At 40.5% G+C, this 27944-nt stretch overlaps 1 protein-coding gene across 1 annotated transcript; it reads left to right on the forward strand.

Moving 5' to 3' along the window:
* The first annotated feature begins 1511 nt into the window (after positions 1 to 1511).
* On the forward strand, positions 1512 to 26218 carry adgrg2a (adhesion G protein-coupled receptor G2a). Its single transcript, XM_067486757.1, has 36 exons — positions 1512 to 1855; positions 4561 to 4652; positions 5055 to 5380; positions 5827 to 6082; positions 6841 to 6894; positions 7134 to 7211; positions 8395 to 8529; positions 8691 to 8738; positions 8821 to 8894; positions 10710 to 10781; positions 10868 to 10905; positions 11001 to 11134; positions 11714 to 11825; positions 11908 to 11966; positions 12061 to 12108; positions 13138 to 13205; positions 13286 to 13320; positions 13541 to 13583; positions 13708 to 13742; positions 13899 to 14026; positions 14153 to 14270; positions 14499 to 20425; positions 20598 to 20686; positions 21058 to 21194; positions 21298 to 21454; positions 22073 to 22225; positions 22322 to 22444; positions 22715 to 22760; positions 22849 to 22952; positions 23089 to 23213; positions 23364 to 23632; positions 23840 to 23939; positions 24328 to 24614; positions 24711 to 24812; positions 25200 to 25319; positions 25398 to 26218. The coding sequence occupies exons 2-36, from the start codon at positions 4565 to 4567 to the stop codon at positions 25496 to 25498; spliced, it is 9789 nt and encodes a 3262-aa protein (XP_067342858.1). The 5' UTR covers positions 1512 to 1855; positions 4561 to 4564; the 3' UTR covers positions 25499 to 26218.
* Positions 26219 to 27944: the final 1726 nt, after the last annotated feature.

Here is a 27944-nt window from a genome sequence, read left to right on the forward strand (position 1 = left end):
TCTTGCAGTGGTCTTGAATAAAACCTTTTGGGGAAAAGTGGAAAAAGCAGCGCTTGCACATCTCTGATTAACACCACTGAGTTGCCCCTGAGCAAGGCCCTTGATCCCAGCTGCTCCAGTGGAGCTACTCAGTAGTCACAGACTGCGGTTGTACTGGAACTCTTTCAAATATAAGTGGTTGTGGGGTTGTTCAAGGGGTTGTGCACCGTCCACAGCCATGTGCTCACCTCAGGTTTTATGTTGAAACGTGAAAGGTGGAAAGGTGATGATTCTTCGATGTGTTTATTTTTGAGGTCATAATGAGTTGCACCACGCCCCCATGGACCAGCAGTGGTAATGTTAAAACCACCCACCTCCCCTACATTCATTTATTCAGACTAAATGTGATTTGTAAACACACACACACACACACTTTGTGACGTATTCAGACCAGCCACCCCTGCTTTGGGCTGTACCACGATGAGCTCAGTTTGAATGATCCGTTCTCTGTCGCTGCTCCTCTGCACAACCGTTCACACACATTCATTGTTTTCACTCGGTCATGCAGACAGGCACTGGGGTTTCAAGTGAAAAAAATTCAGGGCATATTCGCTGCAACAGAGGAACTAAAAATGCCGAATACGAGTGCATGAACTGACGCGCTGACAAGCGGCCCACCTAAAAGTGCTGTGTCACTGAAGGAGAGCAGTGACACGCTCTGCTCTGCTCCACTGATCTGTTGTGTGTTATCCCTCTGTAAAAATGAACAAAGGCTGACACTCGATCCACACAGTGGAAAGAAATATCCCTTTGGTCTTTGTTGCCCTCTTGCGTTCAGTGTTCGACTACTTTAATTATCCAGATGCCTCCTCACGCACTGAGACACACACAGACACACACAGACCGATGGTAGAGGAGGGTTAAGAAGTACTGAGATTTGCAGAGCTGTGTCTTCTACCCTGAGGCTGTTCTTGTTTTGGTTCATTCAACGTCAGATGCCATTCTACAGATTCACTGTCTTGCCATCAGTGTGTGTGTGAGAAAGTACAACACAAAGAGAAAGAAAGAGAGAGAGATAAAACATGTTTAACCGGTTTGTCAGCTTGAATTTAGCATTGCTAATGTATACAATTTTACCCATTTTTGGCATATGTTACTGGTCTGGCATAGACACCAAAGCATACACAAGCACACACACACACACACACACACACACACACACACACACACACACACACACACACACACACACACACACACACATACCAGATAAAGTTAATACTCTGTCCAGGAATTGTCTGGCTCTGCATCCTGTATTACCAGCTGCTGCCCTCTAGTCATTCTGATGTTTTAAAAAGCTTTGGATCGATAGTCACATGTAGATATCTATACAGATAGATCCTATATCGATATGTTTATGTCATATGCTATGACATGTATGATAAGTATGTTTACCTCTATATTTGTCTTCTCTGCTCCTCCTTCTCTGTGGGAGTGTGTCGACTGTCCCCTGCAGGCAGATTTCACATTTCAGACATTTGTGATTTCCTGAACGCACCTCCACGCGCTGCAGATGCTCTTGTGTAATAGACAGGTGGATACAGGAGCAACCAAAAAAAGATTAACCGAGGACCGAGACAAGTGAAGAAGAGACGTTGACAAGACAAGAGGCAAAAACACTGAGAGACGCTGTGAAGAGACTTCGACGGTGGGAACTGTGGACTTTGGAAAGACAGGTAAAGAAGACTGCGGGAATGATGGAGACACATGTGAACTGTGCGACTAGAGGGATAAGGACGTGTCCTCCTCTGTAGAATTCATCCATATTTACAGATAAACAGGAACAGACTCCCTGGATGCTTTTATAAAGCAGAAGGTAAGTCATTTTCTTTATTTGAATATTTCATGTGACTGTGTGACAGGGTGTGGATGACACTAACAAAGAGCTTTAATCTTTGCAACCACACTAAACAGTGGCCCTGACAATAGAGGATTGGGAAAGAATAAGACTAACAACCAACGCTTGAAATGTCTGTGCAGTGTTTTCAGTTCAAAGAGAGTCAGAGTGTGGGAACAGACAAGTATTGTATCAACAGTAGGCGTACAAGGACTCATAACTTGTTTCTTTTTTCTGGTGTGACACAAGTGATAATCATAAACACATCCTCATAGTTAGGTGTTTATGGTATTTGTTTCTGATTGAACATGAGGAATAATAAATCAGCTTTTACTACATCTAAATCTATTTAGCATCAAAAAGTATTGTAATAAGGTCAGAAAGGTGACAATGTTCTCAAGGCCGTTGGACATAGATCAGTTCTAGAAAGAGTAATGACTTGACTGTATCTATGTCATATCTCTGTGTATAATTTAAACTATGTAACATTTGTGTCACATGCTTTTACTGGCAAACCCGGCACATCGACATTTTTAAAATCAGCTTCTGAGTAATTGCTGACACTCCCTGTATTACAGAAAAGTCAACAGACAGTAATGTGTACAAATGCAGCCCACATACGCACGCGTTGCTTCAACTGCTTGGTAATGACGGCGGTTGTGTTAATTAAAGTGCAGGATTGAGCTGGAGGTTAAAATAGGAGCTGAGTGAAACTAAAGGAACTGTGTTTTCATACAAATCTCACCTAATTTTCCAAATCACCACTGACCTACTATTTTTACTGAGGTGCCAACACAAGACATGTTAATACATAATATATATAGTAAACACTGTATGTACAGTTGTAGCTGTTGTACTTAGTTATAATTAAGTTTTGCTTATTTACAATAGTACACAGGAGAAGGAAGGACTGGGAAATTGCTATGGGAACAGCTTGAACACTTTATTTGCTAAATCATTAATAAGACAACATGAGTTATTACTCCTTATGTTATTGACGAAGTAAGACTTTTTATAGCACAGTTACTGCAGGTAATTTATTATTACGTTTATTTAAAGCAGCCCCACGGTAACTGGAATATAACAGATCTGCCGCAACATTAATACCACCTGTAGATTTTGATAAGAAAAAATACGACATGGTTTTTATAAACGTGATATGAGCTAATAAATGCTGATGTGTCACTGTGGGCTAACCGCCTGTCAGGATATAAAGTGGTTCAAATCAGCTCCGTCTTTCACCTTTATTTTTTTTACCAATTACTGTACAAGTTTTTAAATAATTACCATAACCAGTATTGATTAAAATACATTGTTTTCTTAGTGTAGTAACATTTAGAAAATCTGCTTAATACTTGTGGTACTTGTACTTTTACTTGTAGTATTGAGTTTATGTACTTCTACCACTTCTGCACACAGTTGCTGGTCAGTGGCCCTGCTGACCCTCCGTGACACTAATAAAACCAGCAGTGTTAATGTTGGGCCTGTTATAAACCATTTACTGAAAGTGTCTCCACGTGAAGTTAGAGTTGTTGACAAATACAGTTTAATGCCCCAAGAAAAGTTAAAAACTTCATACAGCTATGTATTACTGTGCTATAAGACATAGCCTACGTGTGTACTCGTATATATATTACGTAAAGGGTCTTATAGTGTTAAGCTATGTTTTAAAATACATTGTAGCAAGAACAGAAAATACAACCGAGTCCACATACATGTAGCTAATAAAAATGCTAAAAATAATAATAACTGCCTTAGAAAATAGATTTTGAGAATGGACATAGAAACATGATGTGGTGAAATGAACTGATATGATTAAATGCATAAAACCTGCACATTTGTAAAATGACCTGGTGCTGATTCCGTGGAAGTGTTTTTAATATACTCGGTTCAAATTTTGCATGTCTGCTTGGGCAGCTGCAAACATAGAGTAAGTGTTGCAGCTTGACCTGAATGTTTTGTCATGGCTGCGAAAGCCGCAGTCAGCAACATTTTCATATGATCAGTGCTCTGTGTAAAAAGGCAACTGTTTGCTTACACGTTGGCCAAAGCCTTACTAGACAATATGTGAAAATTGAGATGTCAGCATGTTGTGCTGCCCGCAAATTGGTAAATCACCTAACATATAACGTGCAGATTTGATAACTGCAGAGTGAAAGAGCAGCAGATTACCAAGAAAAAACAAATGAACGGGGTAAAAAAGTGTGTCACATCAGTTTTCTATCCCTTTTTTGGAGCGTGTATACTGTATCCTTTATCTTTGTATAACTTTACAAAGGAAACTGGACTTGGAAAAGGTGTGACGACAGTCAGGTGTAACTCAGTCTGCTGTAGCCTGCCTTGGCCTGAAGTCAATCCCTTAGTGCAGACAAAGCCACAGATAATATTAGATCGCTTTAGTTTCCAAGCTAAAGAGGGATTTCTGTGCCATCTCACAACTGGAACAATGATCCGCTTTCATCAGATCCACATCCAGCAAGCACAGACTGTACAATTAAGGAAGGCGTTTACACAAGTATGAGATAAGGAAGTTGGCAAACACTAAAAATAAGTTACTGTTCTGACCAAAAGAAGCTTGACACGAACTTGGCATAGCTGTGAGTAAAGCAAATAAACCTCTATTAAACCACCAGGATGAGCAATTGTTTCTTTTCTAATAAATTCATGACAGCTTTTGTTCTTAGGAGGATGCATGGCTTTAAAGGACAATTGAGATGGACACATCATTTCCTTTTAGTCTCCTGGCTTTTGCTGCTGGCACCTGCTCCACCCACAGGTAATTACTGTAATTTACATAAAAGGAAGAAGGAGAATATACTTAGTGTAAGTCAAGGAACAGGGTTTTTTTTTTTTTTTTTTAATTTAAAATCCCACACTTACAGCCGACCTGCATTCAGCCCTGGCAGATGTTGCCAGGAAAAGTGAAGTCATTATGCCTTTACCTGCCCTTTACATGTATATGCGTCTGCTGCTGTTCAGGACAGAGTGGACTGAAAGAGCATCAGACCCAATAAATGTTATTTCAGTATGCAGAATTAGCTGTTAGCAGCCCATGATTGATTTGATGCACACAACAAATAAGGGACCATCACATATAGTGTAAAAGGAGCATTCATATTACTGACGCACCGGCTGAGGCTATTACATATGTTAAGTGACAGTTTTTTTCCCATTCCAGTGCTCGGATATTTCCTAGGGGACACTAAGGCAGTATTAAATGGCTGTGAGGACCACTGGGCCCTGCGGGACAGGGTCAGCATGCCCCAGCTCTATCAGGTGACTGTGTGTGTCCACCTGTATGTGGTGGTCCCTGGATCCTGGGTGGCCTTCTCCTACAGTCCGGCCTACGCTCCAACGCCTGAGCTGGGTCTGGAGGGAGACGATGAGGCGCTGTATGTGTGGCTGCTGAGGGTCCGACACCGATTTCCTCTCCGGTTGTCCCCAAGAGACTGGCACAGGGTGTGTCTCAGAAGGGATGTACACAGCAAGTCCTTTAGCCTGGAGGTAATATTACTACACGATAAAAGTAGTTTAGCATTAGTACTATTTGATCAAGAGGTATTTAGAGTATCAAAGGTAAAACTACTCTATTTATTGACCACGCTACAAAGTCTAAGAATGTACGAGATGAACATTAAGCAGCACGTTAGCTGTGTTTAGCTTAGTGCTTAGCTTTAGTGCTTAGTGCTTTACAACAGCTTACAATCTTTAAATTCTGGAAAAAAATGTATAAAATGATTTAATATAGTGAACAATTTGGGTAATTGTTTTATGTAAATGTTAATTTATTATTTATTTTTACATTCTCAAGGACACATTTTGGCCAGGTCTGAAGTAAAAAATCTGCAGATTTTTAAGTTTTATGCTCAATGGATTGAATTAATATTTACATGATTAAAAAAATGTTTTGCTTGTCATGTTACAAACACAAGTTGTGTAAAATGTTTCAGGTTGACTGGGAAATAGTGGCAGAGAAAGCGGTTGCCGCTAAGGCTATGTCCCCCTCCAGGTCCCTGTGGCTGGGCTGCCAAAGAAACCACCCCCCAGGAGCCAAGCTCGGGGTAATCGAACTTTACTTGTTCCGCATGTGGGCAGACCTGGATGACCACGGGCTCTGTGAGGACGGCACCGTGGTCGGTTGGGACTCCGAGTACTGGGGGGTGACCAGTCCCAGTGCCACACAGAGAGACCCCAACCTCTTATGTGGTGAGACTGACATGCAAAAACAGCTGTCATTGTAAAATAAAAAGCAAAGTCTGTGTCAGCGTCCTGACCATCCTTCTGACATTTACTAATAATGACTAAGATACTGTATCGCCACGATGGTAGTTTAGCGGGAGATTTACAGGTATACACAATACAGGTATACACAATAAGTGAACTGGCTGCTATAAATAGCTGCAACCCTGTGTAAAACGTTTGTCTAATGACTTCAGCTGTATGAACGACACTCAGTCGGTTTGACTGCATTTTTTTCTTTGTTGTTCTTCTCGATGGCATTCACGTCCCTTGACAGTGACCTGTGGGAGAGGAGCGATTAAGATTGATAAAGCAGAGCCAGGTGTACTTGTGGCCGCATTGCTTTTGTCATTTAACAGAGGCTGTGCAATAAGCAGGCAAATTAGAAGGACGAGTTCTTGCTCCACCTATTAAGGGTAATGTGGGTTTCAGAAATGTGGACTGAGAAAGATTTTCAGATTTTCTGATTTTCAGATTGCTTAAAATCTTATCAGCGTGATTATGGAAGGATAACTTGTCATCCAGTCGAATCATCCAGTTTGTGTAAAGAAAAACCCAAATACTAGTAACTGGTCATTTAGTAGCTCTTCCTGTGATGGTGAATGGACAAGCTCACACTTATTAATGTCACTGTCTTCATCTTTAACACTTGATTACATGCTGTAGTTGTGCATGTTCATAAAGCGTGTGGCATGTTGAATGTTGCATGTTTTTGTGTCTGGTAGACCGACGGGTGGGACACAAGGCTCGTGTTCAGAGAAGCATTACTGCATTACCAGGTGACTTAACGACTAACACACACGTATTTTGAGTGTATTTGTCTGAATGCATTGTGTACTCATTCGTACCCGTATGTGTGATTTTAACACATTTCTACAAGTGACTAATTGTGCAGCTACTCCATAATTGTGTTTGCTCACATGTGAAAATCTATATAAAAGCATTAAAAGCAGATTTAAAGCAGATTAACAGACAGTTTCTCTTGACTATTATCTGACTTCCTTATTTTCTGTGCTAGAAGTGCCTTTAACTACATCTACCTCAAATCCTGTCCTGACAACGCCCAACGTGAATAATCCAATTTCTGTGGTCACAGGTGAGTCATTCTGCCAACATAATGCCACATTAACATAAATGATGGAACAAACAAATTGCACTTTAATATCACTTTAGTTGTTATAGATGTGATACTGTTTCATTGGCAGGGAACATTTACTTTTTACTGATTACAAAAAGTATTAATGTATTAATCTAAAGTTATGTGGATATACTGTAGATAGTTTTGTACAGATGTTATAAAAAGAATATACTGTCACCTTCGCAAGTAACCAGGTTCAGATATTTTGATTAGTGCATGTGGTGCTCAGTTGTTTATCACTTCAGCTGAAGTTATAAAGATTCACTCTCCAAACTGCTGTTGTCGCCGAACAAGACTAATTCTCTGATGAAACTGAGATACTGGGACAAGATGAACCATGATATTATTAAAAAATATAGATTGAATCATGTTATATCATAAAATATATATTCATTCTGGGCTTACTTTTGGACATTCTGTCTGTCGATTACACTCAATGGCCACTTTATTAGGTACAATCTAATGCAATCCAATACAGCGGCTCTGCCATGAATTCTACTTTAACAATGTTATAATTTCTCAGTTTGTAAGTTGAAACTGTCAGACAGATGATAATTCTGTTCTCTGTTTATTATTGAGGTCATAGTGGGTAGTGGAGTCATACTGGAGTTCATTATAACATCCTATCTAAAATGAATGAGGGGGCCAAACATTTTTTTCGGGTAATTCAAAAGTGAGTGTACGAGTTCATTAAAAATGTTACTGTCACACAGAGAACTCAATTTGGTTGAACCACAAATTTAGTGTGCTGTGATCAGTTTTTATTCAGCATTTACCTTTCCTGAAAAAAAAAAAAAACAATAATCAAACTCTAACTTATGTCTTAGTTTTACCTAAAAAAATCAATGTAAAAGATTGATAGTTTCAACATCCACCGCCAACACTGCAGTTTGCAGCAGTGAAACAGGGGCTCATCTTGACTAAGTCAGCAAAACAATTCATCCACCCACCAAGGATTCATCTGTAACACGGTCATCTGATGTGGCTCCAATAACGAAACAAAGTGCAGCTTCCATTACTGTTTCGCCGACATCTGACGGCACCCACGTGCTTTCCACAGCTGTTTCTGGCACCACAGAGACAACTACCATCCAACAAGTACTAGTTTCACCGGTAACTACTTATCAAACATCTCCCACAGGCGCCACGTCGCCATCTGTGAGCTCAACTCTGCCCTCTGACATCCGCCCAGCCAATCAGATCTCAAGTATGCCAATGGCTTCAATCTCAACGCCTTCTGCCACCCTAACCCCACCTGGAACATCACTTGCATCAGGTCGGTCTGACGCAGACGCACTTAGTGCATATTTGTGTGGGTGTGGCATTATAGGGCGAGTGTGACATTGTGTTAATGATCTAAAAAGAAAACAAAACTTAAAAGCTTTACATTTTTAATTTTATATATGTTTAATTTATTCATCTTGTGTGTGCTTTTAGGGTCTCCATTAGTAAATTGTGACATCAGCCAACTCTGTTCAAATGACAGTAAGAAATATTCACCTTTTGTCCCATCGGAGTGTTTCATTTCTGCACTTTTGAGGCCTTACCACTATATTTCCTTCTGCAGATGCTTACTTTTGGATGTCCATACGTGTGACAGCTCAAACGGGGAATATAAATGAACAAGTTGTGAAAAATATGGTGAGAGAAAAACTTTATGTCACTGACTGTGCAGGTTTTTTTTAATAACTGTTTGTTTCCACCCCTACATTGTCACAAACAAGTCTTGCCGGCATGTGATTAGTCTGTAGGAGCAGCAACTAATTCCTTCCAAAATTGCAGAACATTCCAACCCTGTGATACAATTGTAAACATTTGGTCGTTTGATGTGGAACTAAATTCAAGAAACGAGAGTAATGTGTGGGTCGGTTGGCCAAACTGAGCGATTGAGAGAGAAGAGACTTAGTCAGGGAGGTGACCAATAACCCGATGGTCACCCTGAAAAAGTTCTCCCGGGTTTCTCTGTGGAGAGACGAGAACCTTCCAGAAGAACAACCATCTCCGCAAGCCTGTGTGTTAGAGTGGCCAGACGGAAACCACTCCTCGGTAAAAGGCACACGACAGCCCGCCTGAAGGACTCGGAGACCATGAGAAACAAAATTCTCTGGTCTGATGAAACAAAGATTGAGCTCTTTGGCCTGAATGCAAAGCATCATGTCGGGAGGAAACCAGGCACCGCTCACCCCCTGGCCAACGCCATCCCTACAGTAAAGTGTGGTGGTGGCAGCAGTGGCAATCCTAGTGTGTTGGGGCCCTAGACAAAAAAATTTGTGTAACATAAAACCACGATGCTTAAGATGTGATAAATACAATAAAATAATCACAAAACACTGCACACATTAGCACAATAACTTACAGTAATACATCAGTGATTTATAGTAGACTAAATGCCATAATTTAGTATTCATAGTTTGAAAGTTAAACCCAAATGTAATCAATTTTTAGCAGAAAAAGTATTGTCCGAGTTAGCTGATTATCTTAAGCCTGCTAGCTGAGCTAACAAGTTGACTTCTGGTCGGAGGCTGCTGTGCTAACTTACTTAGCTACGTTAGCTAGTGTTAAATGTCAAAGTAAACAAAAGAAACCATGTGATACCAGTGGACCTTCTGTTATTCAACTGTCTCTTCACCACAATTACAGCGACACCAGCAGCATTTAGGTAACGCTCTTTGGGTTATTATATTTAAGGGTTACTGTCTCCGCCGCTCCACTTATCACTATCTTGCAACAGAGTGAGACTCGGGGTCCTCTAAGGGAGGTCTCTGTCTGGTGGTGTCATTGCAAACACTTTTGTCTGCCCTCGGGGGGCCCCCTACCTGCCTTGGGCCCCAAGCAGCGGCCTGCCTCGCCTGCTGGCACCGAGCTCCCAGGGTGGCAGCATCCTTCTGCGGGGATGTTTTTCAGCGGGAGGGAGACTAGATGAAGGCAGCAATGTACAGAGACATCCTTGATGAAATCTTGTTCCCGAGTGCTCGAGACAGGACCACGACCCTAAGCACACAGCCAAGATACAAGAAGGAGTGGCAGTGACTTCGCAGATTTTTAAATTGCTCCCCTTTGCCGTAGTTTAGGAAGTACTTACACACACACACACATATATATATATATATATATATATATATTAAAACGTCTGTCTGCTTCTAGCTGAAAAACTTTTTAAGGAGTTGACCAGCCAGTGCATTTCTTATATAAAAAGGAAATTTTACAGCTTCCATATAAATGTACAAATACAAACTTTTCAGAAACAGGATTTCTTGTTATAAATTAGCAGTGAATTAATGAGGCACTGTGGTCGGGATATATACAGTCTGCACTTTAACGTCGCTCATTGCTTCATTTTAAACCCAAAACGCTAATCCATCACAACAAAATGTTTGTGTGCATGTGGACAGTTTGTGTTAAGCTTTCACCACCTCCAACACAGTAACGGCCTCTGTCTCTTCATCTTTTACTCAGGTGTCAAAGGCTTTTGACTGTAGTGGAAAGTCTGCAAGTAGCAGTTTGTGTCAGGGTGGAACACAGCTTCAGGTCTGTATGCCCTGCAAACCGGTCTTTCACTTTCCACATTAAAATTTCTCCCATAAGGCGGCTACAACGTGTCTCTCTCTTTGCAGGCAGTAGATGTGTCCTGCGACGTAAAAAACACCAAAAGGTCAGCTGGGTTTTTGGCTTTGTTTTTTTTAACTGCTGCATGTGCAGTACTTCAGTCTGCAGCTCCTAACAATGGTGGGAAATGTTTGTTCACAGCCAAACGACGTGCGGTGTGCTGTTGCAGTCCAGTCGTGCCGTTTCACCGTGTGACCTGCAAGCAGCTGGAGCCTCTGCACTGCAGCAATCACAGCAAATACAAGCAACAATCGTAGGAGCAGTGGAGAGAGTCGGTAAGCACTTACTGGTCACCTACCCGGTAATATTCCCACTTACAGAAAACCACACAGTACTAAGCTCATTGCAGTATTAAAGGAGCATGTGCAATTCAATTTCTCTTAGTTTGTTTATTGAAGGTTGGAAGTGACACAGACCATTTTATATACATGTAGGATGCATCCATGCTTTGATTAAGTGAGAATAAAGTACTTAAATACAAATTTGCCGGTGGAGTCATGCAAAACACCAACAGGAACTCACACACACACACACAAAAAAAAAAACATTTAAGTAAAACCTTAACTTAAATCTGAATAATGTTGTTGCCTAACAGAACAACTGTTACAAAGTTCAAAGTGCACTTCCTGAAACTAGGCAAGTTTAAAATAACCATTGGGAAGTTGCCCTTTAAACACACAACGAACGTTTTTTAACCTTTATCACTACTTGTTGAACAACTGGGAAGTGATCTCATCCCCACAAATACATTTTAAAGCCCCCCGCCAACCGAAAACCACAAAGACTGTGGTACAAGCATGCGCCCACACACGCAGTACAAACGGCATGCTCATTGAAAATTTTGTTCACATCAGGTCGAAATCTGTGTGAGAACGTGGAGCCCTCCAGTGGTGCATTTGTAAGGTGTACATCCACGTCTTCGCTGGTCGATATCTGTCAGTCTAATAGACAGTCTAGCCTTACGTGGTGAGCAAAAACTTTGTTCTGTGTACATTGTACATGCCTACGTATGAGTCTCCTATGTCTTATCATGATGTATATCTTCCAGCTCCCTGGCAGAGCTAAACTCCAACCCAAATCCACAATCTCAGTCCAACTCCTGCAATGGTGAGTACCAAAAAAAAACCCCACAGACATTCAATATATTCACCGGAACCCAGTGATGCTTCTGCTGCTCTAACCATGTGTCTCTGTGCCTCAGGGGAAGCACCTCGCTTTTGTGACTGCACTGCTTCCTGTAGTTCTGCAAGTAAGAAAACAAGCCAGAATAATATGTGTTACACTGTAATGTCAGGCAAAATGTACGTGTGCTCATACTGTATGTATTCATAACAAGCTCCCCTGCATTATTCAAACTTTGAGGTTTTGGGACAATGCTTATTGTCTTGCTGGGTGTTGGATGAGAAAACACCAAAGGCAGGTGAAGTGTAAACACCTCCTATGTTATGGTGATCATTTCTGGTGTGGGCAGAATTAGGCTGGAGGCAAAACATTTCACTCGACACCTTAACTAATGCCAACTCCCAAGTTCTCCCCTGCCTTCGATTTCAACAATCTTTGAAGCCAGTACGTGAAAACGTTGCCAATTAGCCGGGATCAGATTTACCAGCCTGTGCATGCTCACTCAATGGAAAGTACTGCGTACTGTGCAGCAGGTACTTGATGGTACCATTCAAAATGTGCTTAGACAGTCATGAGAGAAATAAAGCTGCGTTGATCCAGAGTTTCCCATTTCTGAAAAGCTTTGGATGAGCATAAGAAATCTTTACAAACATATCTATACCTACAACAGACAGTATTTCAAGGTTATGTCATCGTTTTGTAAATGAATCATATTTCCATCAATGTCCAGACACTAAAACCAACAACGAATCTCCTCTACTGATAGTGGATGTCTGTCAGTCCTCAACCTGGATTAGCTAATTAAACTCCATCAGCCATCAACAGTGGGTTGAGACAATTCATTGTTGGTTCGAGTGTGTTTGTTGAAAATCGGATTCATTTCATAACCTTAGAGTTACAGTTATAATTTTCACGATACTCTTTTTCTATTATACTTATGCTGTGACACTCATCCTAACTGAAGAGCTGCTGGACTACGGCACCCAGTTATATCCCCCACCGCAGGCCCCTTATCAGACTTTGGGGATGGCCAGTAACCCCTCAAGACCCCCGTGTCACTATGCCCCTGCTAACTCTCAGCAAGAAAGCAAAAAAGCTTATCTGGTCATATCCCAATGTATTAAAAACTCATGTGCTTTTATTTTTTTCTTTGTAGGCAAGTTTTTTGCCCTAAGGATAAATATTGATGGCGTTTCTGTTGATGTTAACTTCCTACAACGCTTGGTAGGTGCAATGCCGCATGATTCACACATACTCCCTGTTGTATACAAACTATATTATAACCATATGAATTTATTCGACAGCTGTCAAGTCTTCGTGTAGTCGGCACGTGTACCGAGTAAGTTTTTGTCCAGTTTGAATCACTAATAACGCCTGTTGCCCATGTTGAAATTCAGAACGAGTTTGGTTTGGGGTGTCTTTCTGCCCATCTTTGCTTCAACAGAGCAAAAACCAAAAAACCAAAAACGTAATTGGAAGAGAAGTTGTAAGATGTCTGGATGAATAGCAGGAAAGAATTGTGTTGGTAATTGTTTAACTTGTGGGTAATTTGTTTCCAGGCCACTATGTGGAGATTTTGCACAGATTCTAAGCCTCTACAAGGTAAGATTTACTGCTCGCTACCAACCCGAAATCTTACGAAACCGTTTCCATCTATCAGATGTTGATTTGTCTTATGAGAGCTGTCACGCGTATTTTATAACTTTGATTCAATGTTTTTTTTCAGACTGCTCGTTTAGAATGTCACGGGACACAACAGAGGTAGACATGTTTTTTTCTCCTGTTAGTTGTTCCTCCTACTTTAAAAATGTCTTTTTATGACTGAGAGAATGATAATATTTGTTTACAGGATACAGTGACTCCTTGAATGCCCTTGTAATGACAATGTATGTGGTCAAATCTGTCTTCTGGCTCAAGGTTGTCCAGCTGCATGGTGATACTGGAGATGTCTGGACCTGTCAATAGTTGCTCTCTGAGTAAACTTGTGCAACAAGTTTTTGGCAACACAACTCGGATAAGAATCGAAACCCCTCTTACAAGCTTGGGTTAGTTTGCATGTTCTAGTTTATGACTAATATTACTGCAGCCATGTGTTTTTTCTGCTATGAGACCTATACGTCTGAATCATGCTTGATTTAATTTAATTGTAAATTTCCTGTATTTTTCCTTAGTGCTCTGTGGTCCTTCTGGCTCTTCTCTCAATACTCTGTTGGCATCCAACTGGACTTGGGTATCCAGTGCCCTGCAGAGCTCTGACGTCTGCCAACCAGACCCCACACTTTTTAAATGGTAAATGAAAAACACTGTCTTAATGCGCAACTTTACTACTAGTGGTACCTTCATATTTACAGTGCACATGATAGAGGAGTCACACGCTTGGCAAGGTAACACAACTATTCCTTTCAAATGTCTTTTTTTTTAATGTTATATTATAATAGACTATTTTAAACACGTGCAATCAATCAACAAAACACGGGCCTGTGATGAAGAGTTGAAGGTTTGTCTGTTCTTTCATAGTGGGGCAAGTGAGACACTTGCTGTTCTTCTGAATAACAACTGCCCCGCGGACCCTGCCCCAACCCCACAAGCCACGACACAGCTTTCGTCTCTGGCAAACACCAGCCTTACTACAGCTGCTGAAGCCACACCACCCTCCGTGACCAACACAACGGAACAAACCTACACAACAGCTCCACAGACGAACACATCAGAAGGAACAGTACAGCCGAACACGACGACCCCGCTTGCAGCAATCAACAGTACACAGAGGTCATCGGCACAACCCACCCTCCAAACCAGTTCACCAAACACAACTGGGATTGTCCCTGACAGTACAGTATCTACAGACTTGCCATCTACACCGTCTCCCAATACAACAATCCCTTCTAGTAACACAACAAATTACAATGGAACCACGAGTAGACCATTGACACCATCTACAAGTGACCCAACAGTGCACAATATAACTGGTGCTGGACCACTTACACCTGCTGAAAACAATACAACACTTTCCAATTTAACTACAGTTGAACCTTCCACCTTCACTGCTACACCTACCAGTGAAACAGAACAGAACACAACTGCCCGTTTTGAAAACACATCAGAATCAACACCTGGTACAAATACAACAAGTAACACAACAACAACCACTGTTACACCTTTACTTAGTTATACAACAGTGAACAATGCAACTACAGTCTTAAACAACGACACAACAACAGAAAATATAACAACGACTACTGTATCTCCAAACAACACAACCACTACACCCATCAGCGTAACACAACTCAACACAACTGCTCCGCAAGGAAACACAACATTTAGTACAAATACAACAGTCAGCACAGATACAACATCTCCCAATAATACAACAGTGAACAATGTAACTGTAGCCACTAACAATGACACAACTGAGAATATAACAGCAACCACAGCATCTCCAAACAACACAACCACTACACCCATCAGCGTAACACAACTCAACACAATTGCTCTGCAAGGAAACACAACATTTAGTACAAATACAACAGTCAGCACAGTTACACCATCTCCCATTAATACAACAGTGAACAATGTAACTGTAGCCACTAACAATGACACACAACTCAACACAACTGCTCCGCAAGGAAACACAACATTACCTACCATCAGTCCAAATTCAACAATTAATGCAACAGTCAGCACAGTTACACCATCTCCCAATAATACAACAGTGAACAATGTAACTGTAGCCACTAACAATGACACACAACTCAACACAACTGCTCCGCAAGGAAACACAACATTACCTACCATCAGTCCAAATATAACAAATAACACAACAGTTACATCCTCTGTCAATAATACAACAGTGAACAATGTAACTGTAGCCACTAACAATGACACAACTGAGAATATAACAGCAACCACAGCATCTCCAAACAACACAACCACTATACCCATCAGCGTAACACAACTCAACACAACTGCTCCGCAAGGAAACACAACATTACCTACCATCAGTCCAAATTCAACAATTAATGCAACAGTCAGCACAGTTACACCATCTCCCAATAATACAACAGTGAACAATGTAACTGTAGCCACTAACAATGACACAACTGAGAATATAACAGCAACCACAGCATCTCCAAACAACACAACCACTATACCCATCAGCGTAACACAACTCAACACAACTGCTCCGCAAGGAAACACAACATTACCTACCATCAGTCCAAATTCAACAATTAATGCAACAATCAGCACAGTTACACCATCTCCCAATAATACAACAGTGAACAATGTAACTGTAGCCACTAACAATGACACACAACTCAACACAACTGCTCCGCAAGGAAACACAACATTACCTACCATCAGTCCAAATTCAACAATTAATGCAACAGTCAGCACAGTTACACCATCTCCCAATAATACAACAGTGAACAATGTAACTGTAGCCACTAACAATGACACACAACTCAACACAACTGCTCCGCAAGGAAACACAACATTACCTACCATCAGTCCAAATATAACAAATAACACAACAGTTACATCCTCTGTCAATAATACAACAGTGAACAATGTAACTGTAGCCACTAACAATGACACAACTGAGAATATAACAGCAACCACAGCATCTCCAAACAACACAACCACTATACCCATCAGCGTAACACAACTCAACACAACTGCTCCGCAAGGAAACACAACATTACCTACCATCAGTCCAAATTCAACAATTAATGCAACAGTCAGCACAGTTACACCATCTCCCAATAATACAACAGTGAACAATGTAACTGTAGCCACTAACAATGACACACAACTCAACACAACTGCTCCGCAAGGAAACACAACATTACCTACCATCAGTCCAAATATAACAAATAACACAACAGTTACATCCTCTGTCAATAATACAACAGTGAACAATGTAACTGTAGCCACTAACAATGACACAACTGAGAATATAACAGCAACCACAGCATCTCCAAACAACACAACCACTACACCCATCAGCGTAACACAACTCAACACAACTGCTCCGCAAGGAAACACAACATTACCTACCATCAGTCCAAATTCAACAATTAATGCAACAGTCAGCACAGTTACACCATCTCCCAATAATACAACAGTGAACAATGTAACTGTAGCCACTAACAATGACACAACTGAGAATATAACAGCAACCACAGCATCTCCAAACAACACAACCACTATACCCATCAGCGTAACACAACTCAACACAACTGCTCTGCAAGGAAACACAACATTTAGTACAAATACAACAGTCAGCACAGTTACACCATCTCCCATTAATACAACAGTGAACAATGTAACTGTAGCCACTAACAATGACACACAACTCAACACAACTGCTCCGCAAGGAAACACAACATTACCTACCATCAGTCCAAATATAACAAATAACACAACAGTTACATCCTCTGTCAATAATACAACAGTGAACAATGTAACTGTAGCCACTAACAATGACACACAACTCAACACAACTGCTCCGCAAGGAAACACAACATTACCTACCATCAGTCCAAATTCAACAATTAATGCAACAGTCAGCACAGTTACACCATCTCCCAATAATACAACAGTGAACAATGTAACTGTAGCCACTAACAATGACACACAACTCAACACAACTGCTCCGCAAGGAAACACAACATTACCTACCATCAGTCCAAATATAACAAATAACACAACAGTTACATCCTCTGTCAATAATACAACAGTGAACAATGTAACTGTAGCCACTAACAATGACACACAACTCAACACAACTGCTCCGCAAGGAAACACAACATTACCTACCATCAGTCCAAATTCAACAATTAATGCAACAGTCAGCACAGTTACACCATCTCCCAATAATACAACAGTGAACAATGTAACTGTAGCCACTAACAATGACACACAACTCAACACAACTGCTCCGCAAGGAAACACAACATTACCTACCATCAGTCCAAATATAACAAATAACACAACAGTTACATCCTCTGTCAATAATACAACAGTGAACAATGTAACTGTAGCCACTAACAATGACACAACTGAGAATATAACAGCAACCACAGCATCTCCAAACAACACAACCACTATACCCATCAGCGTAACACAACTCAACACAACTGCTCCGCAAGGAAACACAACATTACCTACCATCAGTCCAAATTCAACAATTAATACAACAGTCAGCACAGTTACACCATCTCCCAATAATACAACAGTGAACAATGTAACTGTAGCCACTAACAATGACACACAACTCAACACAACTGCTCCGCAAGGAAACACAACATTACCTACCATCAGTCCAAATATAACAAATAACACAACAGTTACATCCTCTGTCAATAATACAACAGTGAACAATGTAACTGTAGCCACTAACAATGACACAACTGAGAATATAACAGCAACCACAGCATCTCCAAACAACACAACCACTATACCCATCAGCGTAACACAACTCAACACAACTGCTCCGCAAGGAAACACAACATTTAGTACAAATACAACAGTCAGCACAGTTACACCATCTCCCAATAATACAACAGTGAACAATGTAACTGTAGCCACTAACAATGACACACAACTCAACACAACTGCTCCGCAAGGAAACACAACATTACCTACCATCAGTCCAAATATAACAAATAACACAACAGTTACATCCTCTGTCAATAATACAACAGTGAACAATGTAACTGTAGCCACTAACAATGACACAACTGAGAATATAACAGCAACCACAGCATCTCCAAACAACACAACCACTACACCCATCAGCGTAACACAACTCAACACAACTGCTCCGCAAGGAAACACAACATTACCTACCATCAGTCCAAATTCAACAATTAATGCAACAGTCAGCACAGTTACACCATCTCCCAATAATACAACAGTGAACAATGTAACTGTAGCCACTAACAATGACACACAACTCAACACAACTGCTCCGCAAGGAAACACAACATTACCTACCATCAGTCCAAATATAACAAATAACACAACAGTTACATCCTCTGTCAATAATACAACAGTGAACAATGTAACTGTAGCCACTAACAATGACACAACTGAGAATATAACAGCAACCACAGCATCTCCAAACAACACAACCACTATACCCATCAGCGTAACACAACTCAACACAACTGCTCCGCAAGGAAACACAACATTACCTACCATCAGTCCAAATTCAACAATTAATGCAACAGTCAGCACAGTTACACCATCTCCCAATAATACAACAGTGAACAATGTAACTGTAGCCACTAACAATGACACACAACTCAACACAACTGCTCCGCAAGGAAACACAACATTACCTACCATCAGTCCAAATTCAACAATTAATGCAACAGTCAGCACAGTTACACCATCTCCCAATAATACAACAGTGAACAATGTAACTGTAGCCACTAACAATGACACACAACTCAACACAACTGCTCCGCAAGGAAACACAACATTACCTACCATCAGTCCAAATATAACAAATAACACAACAGTTACATCCTCTGTCAATAATACAACAGTGAACAATGTAACTGTAGCCACTAACCATGACACAACTGAGAATATAACAGCAACCACAGCATCTCCAAACAACACAACCACTATACCCATCAGCGTAACACAACTCAACACAACTGCTCCGCAAGGAAACACAACATTACCTACCATCAGTCCAAATTCAACAATTAATGCAACAGTCAGCACAGTTACACCATCTCCCAATAATACAACAGTGAACAATGTAACTGTAGCCACTAACAATGACACACAACTCAACACAACTGCTCCGCAAGGAAACACAACATTACCTACCATCAGTCCAAATATAACAAATAACACAACAGTTACATCCTCTGTTAATAATACAACAGTAAACAATGCAACTACAGTCTTTAACAACTACACAACAACAGAAAATAACATTAACATAACTACTACACCCATCAGCATAACACAACAGAACACCACTCTTCTTTTTGAAAACACAACAGTGTCTACCAATACTACAGAGCTAAATGAGACTCTTAAGACGGAAACAGTCAACAGCACTGCTGCTATTGACAATTCCACTACACCCACAACAGCTTCACTATACAACCAGACAACAAATCTCACCACAGTGAGTGTGACTCACAACAACTTGACAACTAACAACAATGACAACAACTTTACGACAACTGGCAACAGCACCTTCCCCAATGTTAACCAGAATGTGACGGCAGGCGTCAGCTTTAACAATAGTACACCTGTGACAACAACAGCACCACAAGCCAATATAACAACTGCATCTCCAACCATGAGCTCAACAACACTTGGACCATTTCCTACTCAGGTTAACACCAGTACTGCATCTACCACAACAACTCTCCAACCCACCACTCTCAACAGCACAACCACAACAGTGACTGGTAAGTCAAGTGTAGAACCCAAGATCCTACTTTGAGTAAAAAGTCCACAGAAAGCTGCACCAAAATAAATGGATTAGCAATAACTTATCAAATTGCTTAACGATAATAATGCGATCAACGTACAGCGTATCAGAATTTGAAACTAATGGTTTTTGGTGTTCTGTTTGCCAAGGTACTGGAACAACCGTCAGTGCACAGGACCAAGCAGCAAACAATCTGCTCAGTCAAGCACAGAACGCATCCCTGCTCAACTCCTCTGCGGTAAAGTTACTGATTTTTAGAAATATGCACCATCTGGTAAACAAAAAAACCATAAAGCATTTCACTTAGTTTGGAATCCTTATTGACGTTAGGTTCAAATTTATCAAGGCTTGTTTCTAAGAATTTGAAATTCATGGATTATTGGAAAATGCTTTTTTTTTTTTTTTTATGTGTTGCTACCTAGAACGAAATTATCCTCTTTTTTTGGCAAATTTACATGGATTTCAAATTGTAGCTAGAACATTTACCTAAACAAGATTGTCACAACTACCATAAAAGACTGTGTCTGACTCTACTATTGGAGTTGTTCCTTGTTTTGAATATATCAGTTTGAAGTTAACCATATATATATATATTATTGAGTCTTGCAGGTGGCACAGTTGGTCGGGCAGTTGGAGAAGCTTCTGAATACTCCCACAGTTTCTCAGGCAGTGGGACAAAAAACCATACAAATTGTCAGCAACCTGATGAGTGCAGCTCCGGGGGCCTTGTCACTATCTGCCAACAGGTAACGCTCACATGACCCCCAACAACACTAACATATACACGCATACATTATTCATATAGATTTGACTTGTTGAAATTGTTTCTGTGATCTTTGCTGTTTACAGGCTTATTCACTTAGTAGATGATCTGAGTGTTAAGCTGAATGTCAATGGTGACACTGGCATCCTTTCCTCAAATTCACTGGTTCTGGCAGTTAGGACAGTGGATGGGTCCGACTTTCCAGCAACATCTGTAGACATCTTCAACACTGAGAATGTCCAGGTAGCCCACATGTTCTGGTTTTATTAAATTTCATGTGAAGAACACAATGTTTGTAAATGCAAACATAAGAATCTCTGACAACAATGTCAGAGACATTTTCTGACTTTAAACAAAGAGACAACAGAAAGTACTAATATTTGCATTATTTCCTAATCGTATTATGCATCCACACTGGCGATAGACATTTTTGTGAATGCGATATCTCAGGAACGCCTTGAGGAAACTTTTCAAAATTGAGTCAACGACGAACCGATTCGATTTCGGGGGTCAAAGGTTTACACACTTTGACCTCAAATTTGTCCATTCTTGTGAACACGATATCTCAGTAGTGCCTTGAATCAAATTTGACGCAAATGTTTTAAAGGACTCAAAATGACCTGATTTTAGAGGTCAAAGATCAAACACATTACGTTTATCCCATTCTCGCCAACACGTTATCGGACAGTTTGGGCAGATTTTCATTACATCTGGCACAAACATCCACTTAGACTCGTAGATGAACTGATTAGAATATGAGTCTGGACAGCTATGCATGTAAACTGCAATTTGGCTCGTTTGCAGAGGCTTACAACCGCATTGTGGTAATTGTATTTTGTTTTGCTTTTTTGGTGTTTTTAGCTCCAAGCTAGCAGGTCCCGGTTCAAGAGATCAGCGCCTGCGCTAGGTTCTGTATTTTTGCCGTCCTCCCTTACATCGGGGCTCAGTCCTGAGCAACAAGAAAAGGCCAGCAGAGTCCAGTTCACGTTCTACACCAGACCTTCTCTATTTCAGGTACTGTCACATTAATGTCACATAATGTTCAACTATTAATTTACATGTAGCATTTTTGTATATGTAAAATAATTTTTATTCTTTATTTTTTTGCAGGATGCTTCATTAACAAATCAAACCATTATCAGCCCAGTCCTGGGCTCCAGTGTTTCCAACATGTCAATAAGCAACTTGACAGAAAACATTATCTTTACCATCCAAAACACTGACCATGTATATGTGAGTGCACAAAGGCATCAACATCTTATTTTTTTTTTCATGATCCAATTAAAAACAAATAAAATAATAAATTAATTAATATTGGTTAAAAGTGGTTTAAAACATTATGGTAATAAAGGCACTTCTGGCCTTGCTGCTTACTGTTTATTTCTTTGTTAATAATAGTTAGGAGTTATTGTAAAGGTCCTGGTTTATAAAGTGCTTTGACATCCAACAGTAATTATTATTCAAACTTTGTCTTACTATTGCTAAGTTGTCTTTGGTTTCCAGGCAAACTATGTGGCCTCCTGTGTATTCTGGGACTTTACTCTAAATGGTGAGCACATGAATGCAAAATGAAGTTGGTCAAGAGCAAAACTCCCACCGGTCTGAATATATCTGTTTGTGGTATTTGTATTGTTTAGGTGGCAGAGGAGGCTGGAGCTCTGCCGGCTGCTCTGTTGTAAATTCCACATTTGAAGCAACAACCTGCAGCTGCAACCATCTCACATCATTTGCGATACTGCTGGTTCGTCTCTGTGTTTCAGTTTGTATAATATACAGCCAGTAATAGAGTTGTCGTAGTGATTTTCAAAATCCAGCTTTTCGTCTTTTTACATAGTTTCATCATGTGTTTATTTGTGTGCGCCCTGTTCAAAATGCAGGATTTGTCCAGAGGAGAAACAATTGATCGTCAGCAAGCACAAATTCTCACTTTCATAACCTACATCGGCTGTGGAATCTCTGCCATATTTCTTGCCGTCACCCTTCTAACATACCTTTCATTTGAGTAAGAAGTAACCTCTTTACATCGCTAATACAACTTAAAATTGTGATTTAAATATTCTGTCCACCCTGTTTGGTCTTGGTCTACAAAACACACCATGAAAATCTTTTTATACACCTATATTTTTTATTTTAACACACTTGTCCTTTGCAGAAAACTGATGCGGGATATTCCAGCCAAGATCCTTGTCCAGCTCTGCATCTCCCTTCTCTTCCTCAACCTAGTTTTCTTACTGGATGGCTGGTTGGCCCTCTATCCAGCAACTGGGCTATGTATCAGCACTGCATTCTTCCTGCACTACTTCCTGCTGACAACATTTACCTGGGCAGGACTGGAGGCCCTGCACATGTACCTGAGCATTGTCCGGGTTTTCACCCCATACCTTAGCAAATATATGCTCAAGTTTGCACTTGTAGGCTGGGGTAGGTACTTCAACACTGATCTAAGAAGATCTAAGCAGTTTTCTAAATGTTAGTGCAGTGTTTTCTCGGCCAATGACGTGGTGGATAACGGTGGCACTTTATTTTTTTTATGTCGTGAGATTTGGGTTTTTAGATTTCCAATTTCTGCTTAAACAAATTTTGTTGCAAACACGATGGTTCTGCTTACTAATATTGTGGTATTTACAGGTATCCCTCTTATTGTGGTGATCATTATAATATCAGTGGACAAAAATAACTATGGCCTGGTTACATATGGAAAATACACCGACGGCAGTTCAGATGACTTGTAAGTTACATTCAAATTTTAACTACCAGTGTTATTTATTGTGTATCCAGACTTGTTTACATTCAGGATTTAGCATGTATGTGTATGGCATCATGTCAATTTGTAAAAAAAAAAAAAAAAAACAAAGCAGGGAACCACTAATAATACATTTTGCACGTTAAGCTAATTGAGTTAAAACACTTATGTGAGATTCAATCAGTGGATTTGTTTCACTGCTGCTATTACACTATTTGTCCACTAGAGGCGGAAGGAGACAATCTATGGTCTTTGATGTGATCTGTTTGTGGTGCTAAAACATTCAAACCTTTGTTTGACGGCCATCGTAAATTAGCCTGGAAGGACGTTGAACACTAAGCAGAGTCTGTTTTATTCTGTGTCCCCCGTACAGCTGTTGGCTGCGTAACAGCATCGCCTTTTATGTGGGCGTCGTGGCCTACTTCCTCCTCATCTTTGCACTGTGCTTGGTGATCTTCATCGTTGTGCTGGTGCAGTTGTCCAGGATCAAGAAGCAGAACCCCCAGAACCAGCCTCCCAACAGGGGAGTGTTGACTGACCTGCGCAGCATCGCTGGCCTGATCGTGCTGCTCGGCCTCACCTGGGGATTCGCTCTGTTTGCCTGGGGACCCCTGTACTTACCCTTTGTTTATCTGTTCACTATATTCAACTCTTTGCAAGGTGAGACTTGTAAAACAAAACTAAGTTCTACTCCAAAATGACACACCCACGTTGAAGTTAACCCAGGGGCCTAAATGTTCTTCATTTCCCGTCTAGGTTTCTTTATTTTTGTTTTCCACTGTGCTGCGAAGGAGAATGTCCGCAGGCAGTGGAGGACATATCTCTGCTGCGGGAAACTGCGACTGGCTGAAAACTCAGGTGTGCACCGAAATCAGTTCCATTAACTCTGACAATGTGACTGACAACATTAAAGCGTTGAGTTTTAATCTGTGGCGGGTAAGATGCTGCTCAAAGCGAAAGCACTGGTGCGTCTCAGTTTTCTCAGAACAATAGGACTTTAGATGACGGGGGTCTTATACAGCATTGAGTCATGGAAGCAGTTGAGCTACTTTATAGCCTAAGAAACATAACGGAGTACCTGGCCTAAGACTCAAACCAGTGGCAGTTGTCTCCACCTGGGGCTTGAACTCCCGAGTAGCATTGTCTGCTGCATGCTGTAAAATCTGAGAAAGAAATGCATTAACATTTTACCATAATAACCAATCATTCTATCAAATGAACAAACTCGAATACACTTTTCTACAGACTGGAGTCGGACGGCCACCCACAACTACAGGAATCCGTCTGTCGCCACGGCGATGACCTCGGCTCTCCAGTCCGCCTCCCGAAGCGCCTCGGTCATCAGCAACGCCACTAACAGCAGCGGTATGTTCAGCACGTCTGTGCTGCACGTGTCTCGATACTTTATCGCTATTAATGGCTGATTGCGTTTGTCGTCTGCAGGCTCCGTGTTTGTGGACAGCGGGATATCCGACGCCTCCAACAGCGACGTTGTCCTCAACGAGCAGCACAGAGGAAATGTGTCCCCGCAGGGCGAGACATGACACCTGTGCGGAGCTTTCATTTGGGAATTACGGTCATTACGTGCTCCGAGGGGGCTGAGGTTAAACAAAATACTGGGGGCGTATATGATCACAGCGACTCCTCAGTGTTATGCAACGTGCAATGAAGGAAAGAGGACGTGAGACTGAAGAATCGGACAGGTGACAGGTGTTTGTTGACGCTGTTTCTGCATCGAAGTGGGATGTAAACACAGAAATAATTTAGGAGGCTTGTTAGCAGTACGTGTCCTTCTGACTGAACATTTGAATTATTTCACCGTTACAGCTGCTTCCAAGCTGTTAGAGCTATTACTGTAAACACTAAATATTATGTTAACAATATTTTTAGGCTGAGAGAAACACAAGTAGCGTAGAACACATGCTGCCAACACTGTATAGATTATTATGAGATAAAGTTTTATTTTTAGATTATTTTATAGTTTTTTTTTTCTTTTTTTACTTACTCATAGAAATGTGCATTAAAAAAATATATTTTTGTTGTGTTTACATTGTTTGTTGGACCTTGGCCTCTAAGTTTTCAATAAAGGTCCACTGAGGTTATGACCCTCATTCAGAGCTGCATATGAAGGATACTCTCTATGTTTTAGAGCAAAACGGTTGATTGAAGGAAAATGTGCAAATGCTAAAAGTCATTTAAGTGCTTTATTCTATGCAATGGAAACATGAAATTCATTGAACTCAAATATATGATATGTATCTTTATACGAGTATTTGTGACATTTCATTATGTTTCATTTATTACTATTATTACATATACTATGTTCATAAGAGGCTGTCAGTACTTAGATACATTCCTATACAGTACTTTTAAAGCAAAAAGAAAGAAAGTAAGAAAATATGGTCATAGAACATACTAGAGTATAATCAGGATTCCTTTCAGTAAGAGCATATACTGCCTAATGTCTTTGTGCAAGAACATTTGCACACCGTTAATGAGAAGGCAATAAAACTGCAGCTCATTTACCTGTCAAGTTTGCCTTTTTTACATGTGCATAATATTTCTACATTTTAACCAAACATGTTCAACGGGGGAAAAAAAAAAAAAACACCAATTAAAATTCCCAGTCATCACGAGTCATCACAGTGCCATGTAACCTTCGGCCGAACGGCTCACACACCCACCCAGCACCCAGCGAGGTCGGCCGCTGAGGTTGGCAGCACTTAGCAATTAAAAGTTTTACCTGAGTTCAAATCTCAAAACAGTGTGACCTCTAACACGGATCAAATGAGAGAGCACGCCGTGTGAATTATGCCTCACAGATGTTACCCCTGATGAGCATGATTCATGCACCTCATTTCTGGCCCGGAACCCAGTGGCCCCACCCAGTCACCAAGGGCCCCCCCTTGGTGCCGGTCCCCAGCCCGGATAAACTCCAAGTAAGTACATTTCCATTATTGTATAATTTATTTATTTAGTGCTGAAGTACATTGTAATAATTAAAGTACAGTTTTACTTCCTATCACTGCTTTAGTATAATTCAGGTTTTAATTATTAAGGCCATAAGCTATTTTAAAAATGTGTCTACCAGTAAATATTTGACCACTGGCTGGTTATTTTATATATTAGCCAGCTCCTTCTTTGATGTGTACGATCAGATCTTGGATTACATTAGACTGTGTACTATAAGTGTACCCAGTGAAATGGTCAGTGAGTGTCCATAACTTCAAATATGTTATTATATGCTGTTTTTTTAGCAACAATCGACAGAGGGACTTGGAATTGTAAGAAGTGGTTACTGGTGAATTAGCATGACTCTGAAAAGATCCGAAAGAACTTGGCGACTGTATTTGCTCTAAACTGCATTATTTTGACTTTTATTGCACCATATAATTTTTAGAAAGACATGTCAGCATTGGATTCATTTGATACAGCTGGTATTGCTGATAAATAACGGCCTTAGTGGAGCCTTTGGAAGATCGACCATCTTCCACCAGATGTCAGTGTCGGCCCACATTGTTGTAATTCTGTTTCAGAAACTCTATGGGAAAAAGAACACACACAAACACACACACACATTCGTCTCTACTTTGATCAGCATCACTCTTAGTACCACTCACACCCTAACACGTCACACAAACACTGACACCTTGGTTATTGCTGAGGAAAATCACAGTATTCTAAAAAGGAAGAGGACTTATTGAACTGTGAGGCCTATCAACAGTGCTATCATTAAAACATAAAATGCAGCTGGTGCAAACATTAAAACGGTCTTCAACAACTTAATTACATGTTTTTCTTTTATCCTAAATTCAGTGTAGAATATTTGGTACTTTATTTCACGTCACATATTTCCCAGGTAACTTCCTCCTACTTTCTAAGTTAGCTGCACCGTATCTGTTAATTACCAGAATCTTTTGCAACTAAAACTAACTTCAAGCTATTGAACTCAGCAGCAAAAGTTACAAAGGCATTTCTAAATATTTTCCA

The sequence above is a fragment of the Channa argus genome, chromosome 19, assembly GCF_033026475.1.
Source record: "Channa argus isolate prfri chromosome 19, Channa argus male v1.0, whole genome shotgun sequence".
In the NCBI taxonomy this organism is placed as follows: domain Eukaryota; kingdom Metazoa; phylum Chordata; class Actinopteri; order Anabantiformes; family Channidae; genus Channa; species Channa argus.